This window comes from Sorex araneus, chromosome 1 (assembly GCF_027595985.1).
Source record: "Sorex araneus isolate mSorAra2 chromosome 1, mSorAra2.pri, whole genome shotgun sequence".
Taxonomy (NCBI): domain Eukaryota; kingdom Metazoa; phylum Chordata; class Mammalia; order Eulipotyphla; family Soricidae; genus Sorex; species Sorex araneus.
The window spans coordinates 56,346,124-56,364,070 of record NC_073302.1 but is presented as its reverse complement, the minus strand read 5'-3'; the positions used below and the strand labels follow the sequence as shown (position 1 = coordinate 56,364,070).

General features: G+C 36.0%; 1 protein-coding gene and 1 non-coding gene across 2 annotated transcripts in view; one reads left to right on the top strand and one right to left on the bottom strand.

The window, feature by feature from the left end:
• Positions 1–17,947, bottom strand: part of BNC2 (basonuclin 2) — a 477,043-nt gene that overhangs the window by 148,017 nt on the left and 311,079 nt on the right. The window contains exon 4 of the mRNA XM_055144211.1: positions 13,572–13,674. Coding sequence (XP_055000186.1) covers positions 13,572–13,674 — 103 coding nt within the window. The remainder of the gene's footprint in view (positions 1–13,571; positions 13,675–17,947) is intronic.
• LOC129401338 (U6 spliceosomal RNA) lies at positions 9,178–9,285 on the top strand. The gene has a single exon (XR_008628268.1). It is a non-coding gene; the product is annotated as a U6 spliceosomal RNA (small nuclear RNA).

The following is a 17,947-nucleotide window of genomic DNA, read 5'->3' as shown; positions in this document are numbered from 1 at the left end:
TTTCAATCTGATTGGCATTTCCCTCCGTGGCCTTATACTTAATAAAGTCTTCACAACAGACTTTGGAAATCATTAAAGTCTGACTGGAGCATATACAAAAGTAGATTGTCAATGCTCCATATTCAGAAGCTCATTCTCTTGGCTAGTAGATTAAACAGGTTCTTGGCTGTATTATTTCTCCTCCTTCCTCTTAAGTGGCCCTTTTTAAGCATGTCTTTCCTCAAGAAATTCCCTCTGAAGGTGGTAAGGGGAAAAGAGAAAATTAAATCTGCAAACTGGACAGTAAATCCAGAAGAGATTTAGTAATTGAATCTACTTGCTGAAACCAAGTTAGTGAAACATTATTATTCCTGCCATTGTTCTATTCGATCACTAAGGCTAGCTTAAGTCAACTACACAAACCTTCCTTTATTTAATGCATTAAATGTATATGAAACATAAAACATCCCATTTTAAGTTAACTATTAAAATATGCTACTTGAACATGTAAATCCTGTCATTAAATTAACAAAAATCGAAGATTCTCCTGTAAGAGAATCATCACACTATCTACAATTTATTTGCTTTAAAAGCTTAATTTTCTTTCAGTAGCATATATCGAGAATTTCACTAATATTATATATTAAAAAGTATATTTAGGGGCTGGAGCGATAGCACAGTGGGTAGGGAGTTTGCCTTGCACACAGCTGACCCGGGTTCGATTCCCAGCATCTCATATGGTCCCCCAACCACCTCCAGGGGTAATTCCTGAGTGCATGAGCCAGGAGTAACCCCTGTGCACTGCTGGGTGTGACCCAAAAAGTAAAAACAAACAAACAACAAAATAAAAGTATTTTTTGATAGCATATATTCTTTAGGTTTTATCAGATATAGAAGAAATATTTCAAAATCAAGAGAGCAGTGATAAAGACAGCAGCTGATGGAAAACAGCTAAGAGAAAAATTATACATTCAGTCATTTTAAAAAATAAAACCTCACCTCTCTGTCACAGTTTTCCTTCTCCTTCCCATTCAGGAAGCCAGAATTCTCATTATAAATCTATAATCAATCTTTCTTCCTCGACCCTCTAGTCCCTTACAAACCTGGGTTCTCACACACAATTTTCACACTAATGTGTGCTTTATTAGAGAGTGTTTGGTTTACTTAATATGTGTATCAACTATAAAACTGCTTTGCGGGCCAGAGAGATAGTACACCAAGTAGAGTAGGGTACTTGGCATTGTATGGGGCCAATCTAGATTGAATTCCTTGGCACCCCATACAGTTCTCCAACCTCTGTCAGGAATGATTCCTAAGCATAGAGCCAGGAGTAAGCCTTAAGCATCATTAGTTATAAAACTTAAAAAAAAAAAAGGAAGAGAAACTAAAAAAACCTGCTTTGTATCCCTAAATGGCAGAATTAAAACAAAAACCTATGCAAGGTATGCTCATTTAAAACAACAACAACAAACACACAAGGTGGGCATTAAGACGGTCATCTTGGAATTATCCAAGTTTTAAATGCATAAGCAAAAATGTTAGAGTAGTAGTAATGTGTACTGAGTATGAGCAAATGATTAAAAAAAGAAAAACCTAAAAGTTATCATTCTATCCTCACTGGCTGCTTAAACTGGGAATTATCAACAAGGCTAAATATCTTTCACAGTATAAGTTATTGACAAAATGAAACTGTTTCATAATATTGCCAATATTTAAAAAAGCTCAAACTTTCAAATGAAAGTTTTGTGAAATGATGTGTATAACAGAAGACAGAAACAAGTAAGCTCTTTGTATTTTGGCTCTCAATTTGATGACACCGATTCCAATTTCTAATTTGAAGAAAAGTTATATTAATCAGCACCAACAGGTGAAATTGAAAAAATAAATACAAAGTTTTAAATGTAGTGATTTTTCCTTTATGTATTTTACTGTATTTAAAAATCAGTAATAGAAAAACACTTGCCAAGTTCATTTAGTCTCTGACTGAGGAACACATATGTGATCTTCTAATTTACAGCTTGCACGTACAGATGTTCACACTTAGTAAAAGGGCTTCTTAATAGCTTTTTTTAATTAAAAGTGTGTTGATAATAGGTGTTTTAAACATATCCAAACAACACAGCTGAACTGACAAATGCCTGTCTTCATGCCTCACCATGTCTCACATTGTGGCAAGATTTTATGAGAAAAGATTATAATTCAGTCACATGTATACAGAATGTTACCCCCAAAAAACTCCAAATAAAATCTTTCATTAATTTTTCTCTCTATGATCTGTTTCCAAGTAGAAAATGTTAGACTGCTACTAAGTTTATGTAGCCGAAAGCAGAACCACACAGCCTTTACTTGCTGCCTGCATTTTTTTTTTCCCTTTGCAAAACTTTGAACCCCATCCAGCTTTGACACACTGCCTCTTCAGTTAATAACTATCAAGTTTCCCCTTGTCTCCTGTCTACTTTTCTTTGAGGCAATTGCGCACTCAGCACCCCGAGATAATAACACACATCTATAAGATAAAAGCAATGGCATTAATGTAATTGTCTGCCTCTCTCTCTTTAGCCTAATCTTTTTTTTCCTTCAGTTTTGACTGCCTGTGTGACACCTGTTTTTGTCTCCTCTGATCCTACGACAGGTTTTCCGCTGACAAGGTTTTTGCCTGACAGAGATTCTGCAGACAAGAACATAATAAAATATGAAGAACTGCTTGTCAGAGTTTCTGCCAATGCTCACATGAAATAAGGGGGAAAAATGACTTAAAAAAAAAAAAAAAGGAATGAGGAGCCCTGTGATGGTCGCTTTTGGCCTGTCAGGAAAAAGACTTTCCTGGCCAGTTTCTCTAAGTTAAAAAGGAATTATTTTATGTTAGGGGCTGATCTGTATTTTAAAAAAAATTACTGATTGTGGAAAACATGACCAGTCAAAAATGGGGGAGAGCAAGAATATTACCCTCATATATTTACTGTGTAAGAGTATTGAAGAACTACCAAATAAAAGTGGAAGATATTTCACTTAAACCATATCCTCTGAATATAATAAAAAAGTAAAGATATGTTAATGATAAAACAAATTTAACTTCTCTAAAATTAACTTCTTTATCAGTAAAAGTTACTAAAGTCTCCCACCAAGGTACTGAAAATTTTTCTTCTTGAAGATACAGACAGAAGTAACAAAGGTGAAATTAGAGCGAGGGCTGAGAAAGAGAAATGCACAAATTGAACTAAAGGCAAAATATTTACAGACTGCTAAACCTTCAAATAGTGGAGAAAAGCTACTGGAGAAGGTACTTAGGAATCAGAGTTTTAGATGCACTCAGAGTCCTAATACACTTCTGTGTGTTCCCTTGTCAGAGATGCTGTGGCAAATATGAGCACACAGAAGTGTCCTTCCGAAGCTCCCACACTAGTGTAGGTATTAGTATCACACAAAAAAGACCCTGCTAGTCTCATTGAAGTACTGAAAACATACAGACAGAAATATTAATTGCTCCTGGGGAAGATGGTATTCCCTCTTTCCTGATGACCAGGACAGAGGAAAGATTGGACACAATCGATAGCAAAGTAACTATGCAACGAGGAACAGGGGAAGAAAATGTGGTGAGGTAGAGGCTGAATTTTTTTAAAAAATAATTCTCATATTAACTTGACCAGAAAAATAATTTAAGCATCAATTTTCCCAATACATTATCTCACACTTAGTCTAAGTACATGTCTCACAATGGAGACGTTACTGGTGCCCGCTCAAGCAAATCAATGAGCAACGGGATGACAGTGACAATGACAGTCCAAGTACAGCCATCCCTAACAGAAATATTCAAACCGCCCATGTCATTTTCAGTTGTCTAGTCTAATATAAAAAGTGAGAAATATAAATCATTTGGAATATTTTATTTAACCCAATACATTCAAAATAAATTTTTAATAAGACATAATATATATGTGTGTATATCTATACGTATATATGTATATGTATATATACAATGTATTTAAAATTACATACCCAAAATCGTGTGTTACACAACATATTTACATAACATATCTACACTTACACAACATATCTCAGTCTCTAACAGTGCCTTCCTGGTTCTAGTGGCAGTTCTAGAATTGTGTTTGTACTTCTACCAAAATTGCATTTTAGGTTCTTTAAGACCATTTTTCCCCATTTGAAGTATTTGTACTTCCATTTGTTGTGATACTAGACCCTAAGAGAAGGATTACAGGATATCTATAAGGCCGAAGTAGAGATTCTTTTGGGTTCTAAAGTTGGCTCCAAGGAGACTGGGATATAAGCTACTGAACACCTTAGCAGATACTGCATAGAGGTCTGATGAGTTATAGCAATAATTCCATAAAATGATTTCTATACAGTGATTTGGCTAAATTCTCACTAATAACTTAAACAGATTTAATTTAAGAACCTTCTTAAAATTTTCAAGTATCAATCTATCCTCTTAAGGAAAAAAAAAGCCTGGTAAAGAGATGTATAAATTGCATTTTTTTATGTTTATACCCCCAGAATAAGTCAGAATTTTTCTGAAATACTACCACTTTCTCATCCAATAATTTCACATATCACTGAAGAAGGGGGGAGGGGGAAAGAAACAAGTCTATACTTGAAAGAAGTCATTGTCATTCACACGAAACAGAGAAAGAATGAAAGCAGGTACGTGAGATTGCTAAAGCCTACTGGGTCCTTATGACCACACAGAATATTTTAGTTTTTCTGAACAGTGCATCATAAGTAAAAATGAGAAGAGGTGAGGAGTATGTTTCATTTATAACCTCCTTCAATTTGTGTTCTGTTTAACCTGGTGAACTCCAGTTAATTAAGATGTTCCTATAAACAATTAAATTTCCTGTAGGATCGTTAGCAAGATATAAAAATTTATGATGTAATAAAGTACAATAAAATGATAAAGTGGTTAGCCCATCAAAGCAATTCACATGCAAAAATAAAGGAGAAAAAATAGGCAAGATGTGGCCTTAACTCTAAAATTCATTCACTGCTAATTATTAGACTTTCAACAGGTAGATCTGTCTCAAAATATGACTTTTGGGGAAAGACTTCCTAAATTCTGTTCAAATAAAGGATTAAATATCATTCTAAGGGAAATGGAAGGTACTAGGTTTTCTTAGGAAAACAAGTCCGACAAAGGAACACTTAGTCTCACAGTTCTTGGCACCTTAAGGTCTGTCAATAGGTATAGAAGAAAAGCCATCACCTCCACATAGGTACCTTAGCTGAGGGCCTACAAACTCTCACATTAAGTCAGGTCTCTTTCATTTAAACCTCCTTAACTCGCGTTGTATTTAAGTACATTCCTATTGGTAATTTTTTTGGTTTGGGGTCACACTCTGGCTGTACTCCAGAATACTAGGGATATAACCCCAGTAGGAAGTGCCTTACTCCTTCTTCCAGCTATGTAGCCAAGTGCTTATTACTACTTGAATTTACAGAGGAAAGAACTGGAGCTTACTAAAAAAACAAACAAACAAAAAAAAACCTGAGACAGGATTTAATGCCCTGACCACGCCTAACCTTTAGGCAGTAAATCATTTTAAAATATCTCTGCCCTGCCTCCAAAGTTGTAGTTCTACTCTGTAAGAGTTTAGTAATAACATCTAATACATATTAAGAGGATTATCTCATTTAATCCTAGAAAGGACTGTACTAGGTTCCATTATTATCCACATTTTACAGATGAGAAAACAGAGATTTTATCTTTTGGCTAAGGGTCTACTGATAGTAGGTGGCAGAGGTAGGACTGGAGTCCAAACAGAACTAAACTCCTACCTAGTTTTCTATCATGTGTCTCATTGTGTGCCCTATGCTTTCTTCATACCCTGGGGCTCCAGCTGTGTGCGTTTCATTCTCAAGCTGCATGCTAGAAACTCCTCAGCTAGAGACAGGCACTGTACACTGGAGAGGCCAGAACTGACCAGCAAACTTTATGTTCTATCTGAATAAAATGGAGCTAGAAAAAAACATGTCCTGTGGAGTTAACAGGCAGAGAGCCCAGGACTTTGATGGGAGGCACTGTTTGTGCTGTAATTAAAAACCTTTTTTTTTTTTTTTCAGGAGTTCAAAGCCACATCCCAGAGGTGGGCAGGCTAAGAAACAAATCAAAATAAGCAGCTCAGGGACACAATAAGAATATAGTTAATGACATTAATCAAGCACTAAACCTTAGCGTTTGTGAGGATGTCCTCCCTTTTAAAGTCTATCAGCAGTGATCAGGGAGTATAGAAGAATGCAGAAGAGAGCACCATGCCCTCCCGGTCAAGCAAAGAAGGTTCTCCTGTGCCAGGCAGGAAAATGGCCTTGTTTCTACCCTCTAAAAAAAAATATGCGGAGAAATGTTCAAGGACTTTGTCTATGAAGAACTGAGAACTCAGCTGCCTTACCAGGAACAGGAGGCATCTAAAAAATAGTTACCTCAACTACAAGAGTTTTATAACTAGGTATGGTGAGATTTCAGTATAAAAAGCTGGAAGAACTCAATCTATTAAAAGCTGCAGTTCTCACCTTTCCCAAACTAGCATAGCAGGGGAAGAGGGTTCTGGCCTATTTACCTCTGTGTTTCTCAGCAAAGCCCTACAAGTATGACTACCTCTACCTCCCTCTTTACACAGGATCACATTTTCATTGGACTGAATTTACTTCCCTGTGTTGAAAACTTAAGCCAATACCTTTCTTATACTTTGTACCAAACCCTAAAGGCAGCCTTGAAACACTTCTTTCCTAAAGCAATATTCATTGACTGTTAGGACAAGCTGAATTCAGGCCAGTAAATGGGAGGCCAGCATTATCTTCTGTATCAACACCTCAGAACGATATCTTTTCTTTACTCAGAAATTTCAGTTCTTTATGTCTCTCCCCCAAACCCTCACCATTGAAAAATGTATAAGTTATCATATAAAAAGTATTGGTAAACTACTCAGAATGTGAATGATGTCATATAAATATAATGGTTTCTGAAAGCTTATGATACCGTGTCACTGGGATTGGATGAGTAGAATATGATGGGGAAGTACTGGTTACCAGTACTTTACTAATTTTGGACTTTGTGTTCAAATGAAGTAGACTATTACTGTTATAAGTTGGGGATAAACTTTCAGATATTTAGACAATTCATAAGAAAAACAAAGATCAAGAAAAATAATGGCAATGACCTCTCCTGGAATAAAATGAAAAATTATTGATGTTGACTTGTTGTGCTTAAAACCTCATATAAGGACCACACTGCCAACAAATCAAGAATCTGTAAACAAAATAAAAAGATTTCATGATTCTAAATATAGAACTTACACAATCTTCACTTTTGATTACAAAATGCTCAAAACCAAGACCTTAATTTAGAACTTAATTATGCTTAATTATGTTTGAGCAGGTTATTTTTAGGTAAGCATTTGTCAGAGTTAGCAAAAAAGAAAAAAGTATAGGGAACTAAGCTAAATTATACTCTATTTCTCCTAAAAATTATCTGAAATTCAAATTTAATGTATGTTCTATATTTTTTATTTGCCTGAGATCTCTACAAATATCCCTGTTCTGATAACATGAAGAGTTGAGAACTCCAATTCAATGATGCAGGGTGGGAAAGAGGGAGGAGATGGGGAGTAAAAGGGGACAGAGAGAAAGAAATTAATGAAACTAATGATTGGGAATTCCTTTTCTACTCCTTACCCTTAGCTACCAAGAGAAATATATATTTTAGCAATAGTGGCCCTACTTTTTTTTTTTTTTGCTTGCTTTTTGAGTTACAGTGTTGAGGGCTTACTCTTGGCTCTGTGCTCAGGGATCATTCCTGGAAGGGCTCAGGTGAACATACGATATTCTGGGGATAAAGCCCAAGTCATCTGTGTGAAAGATACGCTCCTTATCAATTATACTCTCTTTCTCTCTCTCCTATCTCTGTCTCTCATCTAAGAACTGCTAATTTTGAAGACTACATAAAATCCCTGGCTAAATGTATAAATTCATATTTGGCTAAATATGTAAATTCTATGAATGGCATAACTGTTACTTTTGATTGTTGGGAAGAGTAAAAAAAACAAATCTGAGTTTCTTTGACATTTTCTTGGGAGGCGGTCACACCCGGCAATGCACAGGGGTTACTCCTTGGCTCATGTACTCAGGAATTACCCTTGGGTAACCTGGGTTGGCCAAGTGCAAGGCAAACGCCCTACCCACTGTGCTATCACTCCAACCCCTTCTTTGACATTTTTTATGAATTTTTAAAAACTGAATCACCATGAGATAAATGGTTACAAATTTATTCATGACTGAATTTCCCTCATAATACCCATCCATTCCAACACCCAAAGTTCTAACACCCATCCATTTACCAATGTACATTTCCACCACCAATACCAACTACCCCAGTTTTCTTTCTGCCCACCCTCATCTCCTCTCCCAGGCTGCCTCTGTGGTAAACACTTTTATTCTCTTTTTTTCCCTTTTAAGCACTGTGGTTTGCAATATTGTTACTGAAGGAGTATCATGCATATTACTTTACCTTTCAGCACCCAGTTCTTGTTCAAAGTGATCATTTCCAACTATCACTGTCACAGTGGTTCTTTCGCTGTCCTAACTGCACTATACCCCTTCTTATCCCCCCCACTCTTCAGAACAAGCTTCAGAACATGGACCAGTTCTCCTGGCTCTCCTTTTTATTATCTTTGGGTATTATTCTCATACTATAATTTATATATGTGTGTATATATACATATGTATATATCACATGACTGTGACCATTCTACGTCTGTCCCTCTCCCTCTGATTCATTTTACTCAGCTTGACTGGCACACATTCAAAATAATCAAGAACAACTAGTGCTGGTTGGGTCTGGGGAGAAAGGACTCTTATGCACTGCTGGTACGAATGTTGACTGGTTCATGCTTTTTGAAAAACAACATGGACATTTCTAAAAAAAATTAGAAATGGAGGTTCTGGCAATACTGCTCCTGGGAATATAAATTAGGGGCTCAAAAGCACAATATAAAAAAGGCACTTGCATTTTTATGTACATTGCAGTACAACTCACAATAGCCTGGATCTGGAAATAAGCAAGTGCCTGAGAACAGCTGAGTGGATAAAGAAACTCAGATACATCTATACTACACAATGGAATACTATCAGGTAAAAAAATAGGGAGAAGAGATGGACAGAAACTTCCTCAAATAAGAAATAAAATGGCCAGTGCTTGCTTCGGCAGCCCATATACTAAAATTGGAACAATACAGAGAAGATTAGCAATGGCCCCTGCGCAAAGATAACACGCAAATTCATGAAGTGTTCCATATGTTTAAAAAAAAAAAAGAAAGAAAAGGGGAAAAAAAAAAGAAAGAAAATGGCCATAGGGCACATGAAAAAAATGGTTTACTAATCATTAGGGAGATGCAAATCAAAATAACAATGTTGTATCTCCTATTAATTTTATGTTACCAGATGAAAACTTAAAATTTAACCTAGTATTGTATTTTTGACAGTTCTGAGCTGAGATTAAGACATGTTTGGAACATCTTACAACTGAAACTCAATCATGAACAACTTTGTAACTGTGTATCTCATGGTGATTAAATTAAAAAATACGTGTTTTGTTTTGTTTTGTTTGAAATGATTCAGTAGTCAGGGAATAGAGAAATTTGCTTTGCAAGTGACTGACCCTAGTTTGATCCTAATACAACATATGGTCCCCAAAGCACTGCCAGGGGTCATTCTTGAGCATAGAGCCAGGAGTAGCCCTGAGAACTCCTGGAAGTGGTCCCCTGTCTTTAAAAAAAGAATTACTAATAATTTTAAATGAATGAAATTTATTTACATAGAAGGAAAAAACGTTGAGTTAAAATGCCATATACTAGAGTTCTTTACCTAAGGACTCACTAGATAAATAAGATAAACCAAAATTTAAGGCTCTTTTTTGGTCTGCCACTAAGTATTGTACACTAGGTAGGTAGATAGATAGATAGATAGATAGATAGATAGATAGATAGATAGATAGATAGAATAGATAGCTTATATCCCAATAAATGTTTGAATAAAGTCAGCTTTTATAAACAAAGTGCAGTGACCAAAATTCATTACTGAAGAAAGGGGCAGGGAATCATCTATTAACTGGGTGGAGAATACCTATGGTATTTGAGAATAGATATTCTCAGGCCCCCTCTATCCCATTAAAAAATGGTGCTAATGATTTCAAGAAATAATGCTAATTTTTGAATAATGGCATTATGGCCCAGTGAGAAATTTTTAAATCCAGGTGTTGTACTATGACAATTATTAACCCTCTTTAATTTTTAAAACATCTTTCTTCAAATTTTCATAGACCAGCTAAATTAACAACTCACACAGTCTGAGAAGCATTTGTGAAAAAGAGGAGTTGTGTGCATGTGTGAACGAGAAACAGTGTATGTATCAGTATGTGTGTATTTGAGTGTGTTACCTTAATATTAGAAAGAAACTAAAGATGTTGTCATCAATGAAGATATAGAAAGGCATTCATTCAAGAGCTCAAGAAATTTCCAAAATTTCTTTTTGTAAAGAACTCATTTCTACATCTGCCCTTTATTTTAACTAGAAAATATCATTAAAAACAATTTTTTTGCTATAAGTAGCTATAAGTAACAGGTAGCCTATGCTTAGTGCTACAATGAAACAATTTTACAGGATATAACTGGAAATTATTACAGTGGTTGCACCAGTATTTAGTCAATATTTGACCAATAAGAAATAGAAAACACTTCTTCCTTCTCCTACATAGGAGGCAGTACTATATAAGGCATCCAGGAGACTGCTATATTGAGCTCTGAGTAGGAATAATAGGAGATACATCCAATTATTACCTTGAAAAGGTAAAAAAAATTAAGAATTTTGTTGAAATGTTAAGGGCAAAACATGTGGATCTCTTATCCTGCTGTCAATTCAAGATAGCTAGATGCACCCTGTTCTAGTGAATGGGGTAAAGTGGGTTTGTACACCTACATGTGCATAATCTGAACTAAATAGTTATGCCTCTGTTAGGGAGGGAGTACTGTGTACAACACAGATGTTGATGATAGTGCTGATGAGGGTAAGCTGTATTTAAGAAACTTTCAAATTAATATTCCAGAAGCATCAGATTCCTAATCACACTGTAAAAAAACCACAATCTGATATAACAGAAATACTTTACTCACCTTTGGTAAAAACCATTCCCTTCTTTCAGAAAAAGCTTAGAAACAACGATTAGCCTGAAGTAATGTATGCTGCTCAAGAAGGAAGAAATATTGCTTTGCTCTTCCAATTACATTACTAATGTAATACGCACATGGAAGCTAGATATATAAAACATATTGGTGACACCGTAAATTTTTATATTCCAAGGATACCTTTCATAAGAGATAGTAACACAAGATGTCTATAGAAAATATGAGAATGAATAAATGAAAAGCCCTTTGTGTAATGACTGACATTCCACTTTACTGTTCATTCATTGTTCAGTGTGTACTTTTGACACACATTACCTTTTGTCTTTTTGGTTAGGGGGTATGCTGAAAGGCCATACCTGGTGGCACCAGGAGAGAATTCCTTATTCTGTGCTCAGGGATCACTCCTGGCTGTGCTTAGACCACATGTGGTTCTGGGATTAAACTGGGGTCTGTTGGAAGGAAAGCAAGCACCTCAGCACATAAACCCCTGTACTATCTCTCTGACCCCAAATTATTTTCAAGCTATCATATGTTTCATCCTTAATTCTGACAAATAATAAAGTTTTATTAACCTGATTTTAGATAAGAATAGTGAGTGCTGTGCCACTGAGAGAGCAAGAATTTGATCCTGTACGGCATCCATCTTCTTCATAGACTTGAAACCTAAGCTTTGAACCTATTACTCAGAAGAGCCATACATATAGTTCTTTAAGTGAAGCACTATATTTAGTAGGGCATATTATGGACTGAACTGCTATAAGTTGTCTGTTGCGCTCCTAACACATAACTTCAGAATGTGGCTGCACTTGAAGTTAGGACCTGTACACAACTTTTTAAGTGAAAATGAAACCACCATGGGTTCTAATTCAATTTGACTGATGCCTTTAAATGAGAAAGAAATCTGGAAACACAGAGAGACACTAAGAAAGCACATCCTCAGAGAAAAGACCATCTGGGGACACCCCAAAGAGGCAGCCTTCTTCAGTGGCATGAGAGTCCTCATGATGCAATGAATAAATGACATCCTTGACACTCTGGTTTCAGACTTCTAATCTCCAGAATTTTTGTGAAAAATTCATTTCTGATATTTAAGTCACCTATCTTATTATGGAAACCCTAGTATACCAAATAGAAAAAGAGAATAATCTAATATTAATATGGTATGATATTTTGAAAGTAGGAGCAATTGTTCAAAAATGGTTAATGACCTTTACAGATTTTGTTCTTGTTAGTGAAGGAGGAAGCTTCAAGTGAAGTAGGGGCTGTGAAGGACTGTGGCAATATCTGGATAATGCCTTTCTACTTCTCCAAGGCATTCTCCTTCCAATGCATACTCCCCTCATATTACTGTCTACCTCTTTAGGCGCTCTCATAGAAAGATAGCTAATATATCCAGACAAATTCTGCCCTAGTCTACATGCTCTAACAAGCAAACTACAACATAAATTATAAGCATTTCAAGGCATGGTCTGAGTTTTTACCTCAGTTCTTGCTAGAATAACATGAAATTTATAAAGATACAACCCACTGGATATTTGGCACTTTTGGGGAATGAAGAGTATTTTCACTTAAGAGCCAATATCCCACAACTGTCAAAAAAAGTCTTAATCCAGGATTCCTTCTATAAACATAATCTATCTTTTTAAATTCTACCACCTAGGAAGTGGGGGAAATGTGTGCTTTTCCAAGTGTCTTTTAACCAAAATATTAAAAAAACAAAAACAGCCATAAACTATTAAGAAGAAAAGTTAAATGTCCAATCAAGATTATGTTAATGAGACATCCCTGTACATTTTACAGAAAGCCTCCACACTTTCGGCCTTGACCTGTATCACCCTGGTTACCCTAAGGCATAGCTACAGAGTTCATAACTCACCACCAACAACTACCTGTCTAAATCTTTATTTGCAATGACAGGATGTGTTTACAGTGCATTATTTCAGATACAAGTCAAATAATGTTCCTGATCACCCTCACACCTACCCATACAGAATCTAATAACTGGGAGAATAAACAGAGCCACTAATGCATATGACCACCATGGCATTCTAAAGCAAAGGGAATTTGTTAGCTTCCTCTGAGGCCCAAGGACTGAAAGGCCAAGTGTGCTGTGTTTGATTTTCCATCAGGTCTCATGCTTGCTGACCACTATGTTCAGTCAGAACTCCACAATCCAACTGTCCTATAAACAGACTGCCGTCTGCTGCCAGCTACTTGTCACTTCTTGGAGCAGAGAATGTCCTATTTGAAAGCTGCAAACTAAATGAGAACTAACACTTGGAGTACAGGTGACTCTTCATTTCTCCAGGACGATGATAGTTCTAAGAAAACAGTCATATTCACAAGAACATAACAAGAATAGGAAGAAAAATGCAGAATAGGAAGAAGAATGCAGATTTTCCTCACCATGTGCCACCCAGCCATGTTTACACTGATCGCAAGTCCTCAGGTTAATCTTCCCTGGCTGAAAACATTCACATGTGCAGTTTACCAGTGTGCAACGAATGGCCTGAAAAAAAGAAAAGAAGAAAAAAAAAGATCATCATCTGTTCAAAGGTACACTTAACCATTTTAATGAATAATGCCTACGTCCATTTAGGCCAATAGGGCCTGGAGACTTACAAATAAATTTCAGTACTAACAAAATCCAAATAATGCAAGAAAACAAAGCTCTTACACCAATAGAATTATTCATTTCAATAAGAAACACAGACCTGAGCAGACCAAAAACAAAGTAGTATGTATTTCTAGACCAAATATAGCACATAGGGTAAGGCACTTTGTCTTGCACATGGCTGATGCAGATTCATTCCCAGACACATATCCCCTTACTAACAGAGCAGAGAACCAGAAGAAAGCCCTGTGCACAGCTGGGTGTGGCCCCCTATTATATTATGTATATGCATATTCAAGGTGATGAACTTGTAATGTGAAAACTAACACTGTAGCACTGTCATCCCATTGTTAATTGATTTGCTCAAGTGGGCACCAGTAATGTTTCCATTGTGAGACTTGTTGTTATTGTTTTTGGCATACTGAATATGCCATGGGTAGCTTGCCAGGCTCTGCCGGGTGGGCGGGATACTCTCGGTAGCTTGCCGGGTGAGGTATGAGAGGGACGGAGGAATCGAACCCCAGTCAGCCATGTGCAAGGCAATTACTCTATGTGCTGTGCTACTGGTCCATTCTGAATGTGAAAAGTTAAAAAGAAAAGTTAAAAAGAAAAAAAATTAAGTTTATTCATTTGGCAATGCAGTATATATATTCATACATAAATACATACATATGCATATGCATATACACTAATATGGTAATATTCAAGTGAAATGTTAAAGCATACCACAATATTATTTTCTTCTGTAAGTTTCATTTTAATGCTGTTAATTTTTTATATAATTTTTGTAAGACACTTTCATTGGTCTAATAGAAACTAAGCATACTTCTAATATTATATATAATTTTGAGGTTTTGTCCCTTGATTAATTTCATTTTATTTGTATTTTGAAAAATAGAAAATAATTTTTATGTGATATGAAAATAAGTTTAAATTTTTTTAAATCAGATGTAATAAAGGAAATACCATTTACATGAACTGTTTCTGGAATAGTAAAAGGTATGTTAGAAAATGGAAAAAAAGACTCAAGTCTTTCATTTTTTGACAAATACTTTTTAAAAAAAATCTCACTTTATGTTATAAAGTGAATTTACAGAGATAATTAGCATTAACCAAGCACAACATTTTATGAATTAAATAACCTATGCTTAAGAATTGTGCTAGAGGGCTGCAGCACATAATTTGTGTGCTGATGGTTCAATCTCTGACACTTCCAGGGTCCAAGACACTGGATTTACCAGGCAAGGCTCTGAGCACTGTTGGGTATGATCCAAAACCCAAAGTAAACTAATTGTACTTAAGCTGACCTATGCTCCTAGACTACAATTAATAGATTTATCTCAGACATTTAGTTCTAATATGCATAGAAATTCTGGACTAAGTTCAATCAGAGAGTAACAATCTACTCCATTTGAATGGCCATAAAAAGATCTCCCTCAGTTTTAGATGCTGTCAATGATTACTGGTTTGAGAGGCAAGGCTTGGAGCTTCCTGAAACTATAGTTCTATGCCATAAAGCTAATGGCAACATAGTTATGGCTGTTAATATTTCTGGAACAATTTAGACTTTTGTATATAGCAAACAGTTTTGTTTGTAATGGCCGGCATTTCAGATATTAGCATAGTCAGGCCAAATTCTCTTTACAAAGTTAAGATTGCAGGAATTTTTGCTTTTCCCTATGCTTTGGATCAGTCCAGCTTAAAATATTTCTCCTTCATTAATGAACATGGAATTTAAAGGTCCCCATTTAGCTTTCTAGTGTTGGGATTCCTCAGTTAGAACTCCTTTCTCTCCATACCTCCATCTTAATTTTCTTCTATATTAAACTAAGGAAATGTATTTGGTGACCAACTTGATATTTTAGGATCTTTCTTTCAGTCCCCATATTCCATTTACATATTAGCTAGATTGTAAAACTTTGGCAGTATGTGATTAAAGTAATAATATGAAGCCTGGGTTCCTGCAAATCCATGTGTTCTACCACTGAGCAATATTCTGGCCTCTCAGAATTCCTTATTTCAACTTCAACAGTTTACTGACCGAACAATATACCAGAAATCCGAGATTAAAAATAGCTCCTTTATATAACATGTTCATTAATTAATGAACTCAGAACTCAACTGTATTATAAACAAATAATGCAAACCAAACCAATAATTTAGAGGGTAGTGTTTCTACTTTATTTTTACGGCATTGTGTAAACTATTTAATTGTGAATTCAGTTATCGCAACATCCCGGCTCTCCTTGATTTGCTTGAGAGAGCACCAGTAACATCTTCATTGTGAGACTTGTCACTGTTTTTGGCATATTGAATATACCACAGGTAGCTTGCCAGGCTCTGTAGGGCAGGCAGAACACTCTTGATAGTTTGCCAGTCTCTCCTAGAAGGCTGGAGGAATCGAACCCGGATCAGCCGCGTGCAAGGCAAACGCCCTACCCACTATGCTATCACTCCAGCCCACAGCAACCATAGTTGACATTAAAATACTAACAATTTTTATCTGCACTTGCTTTACCAAATCAAATAATTAATATTAAAAGTCTTAATAATAGATTCATTTATGTACATTTTGCACATTTACTTATTAGTCATTCACTTCCTACTCTGAACTGAATTATGATTCAATATTTCTTTTCCTAAAAATCTTACTCATTTGGCACATTTGAGAACTAAACATTTCAGACCATCACCCTTTTTTATGAATTCTACTCTTTTTGTACCTAAACATACAAACATTGGAACACCTCAACTCTATTGTATATAAACACTCAAGTACTGGAATATGCATTTTGTATTTCCCTGAATTCCAGAAGGTCAATTTGTTTTAAACTCAGATTTATATAGACTACAATTGTTCCAAAAGGGAATTAAATATATTTAAACAATATAGCCTAAATAAATATTTTGAGTAAGAGACTATTGTGGCTTCAAAGGAAGTTTTATTCTAAATAACATTTTTGAAACTGTATAAAACTTTGACATACTATTTATTCACAACAAAACAGAACCAATGTGATCACTTGCCAATGCACCCACACTTAAAAAAAAATAAATTATCATTAAACTATCAAAGCAAGTTAAGCCTCAAAAATGTACATGCTTCACAAGGAGACGGTTGAGAAGAGCAGACATGAACAAGCTTTCATTTCTGTGAGGATATTAACTTCTTCTTTCACCCAGCTAATCTCCAAATGCCACCCACTCAGTGCTGGGAATTCTGAACTACAGAAAAATCCATCCATGAAGATGAATCTCAGTTTAGTTGGTATTATTCGTACCCACCCCTAAGCCCCCCCCCAAATGCAGATATTCTTAAGAAGGTCTGGTAACTAGTTACTTGGGCTATCATAATCCCTCCTTGTTTCAGAAAATCTCCCTTTATCTCCTCATTTCTTACATGACCAGATCAAGAATTTAAAAAAATAAAAGCAAATTACTTCACTGTAATTTATTGAAAGTAATTATTTTTTCCACTTTTACACAAAGGACTTCTGGGGGACAGCAGTTGGGGGATCCTTGCATCCAGTACCCATTGCTCCTATCTCCTTATCACAATCTACATTTAACTTTTGTACTCTGGATTCCACCCCTTAGGCTCCAAAAACTGGCTTCTCCCAGGAGGAAAGGTTCTTATCATTACATGGTCCCTTTTGCTAACACCTCTTGTTCTCCCAAACCTTGATGCAGCTTGAGGTACTAATTGTTCTTCATTCCAAGACTGTAGAAGCCAATTCTTCTAGTTTTTCTGGCAGAAATTTCTCACTCTTCTCTCTACTATAAATAAATACAGGTGTTTCCTGTAGTCAGGCTCTTCATTCTTTAATTTGGTAATTTCATCCCCTCCTACAGCTTCATATAATCATCACTGTGCAAATACCACCACTATAAAGCCTAGTACTGTGTTAAGTGGCAGGAAATTAATGGCAGAGTCCCTGTGCCCAAGGGCTTGACAGGTAAACTGCTACAGAGGTTTGATAAGATAGACCTGAAGAACAGAAGGAAGTCTTGAAGATCTGTGAGAAGCACCATCTTATCTCTTATTTTTTTCCTCTTGGGGCCACATTCAGTGGTGCCCTCTTTGCTCTACTATCCTGGCTCAGATCTGACGGTTGGGAGCTCAAGCCCACCGTGTACCAGGGCTGCCAGGAGTACTCCTGGAGAGGCC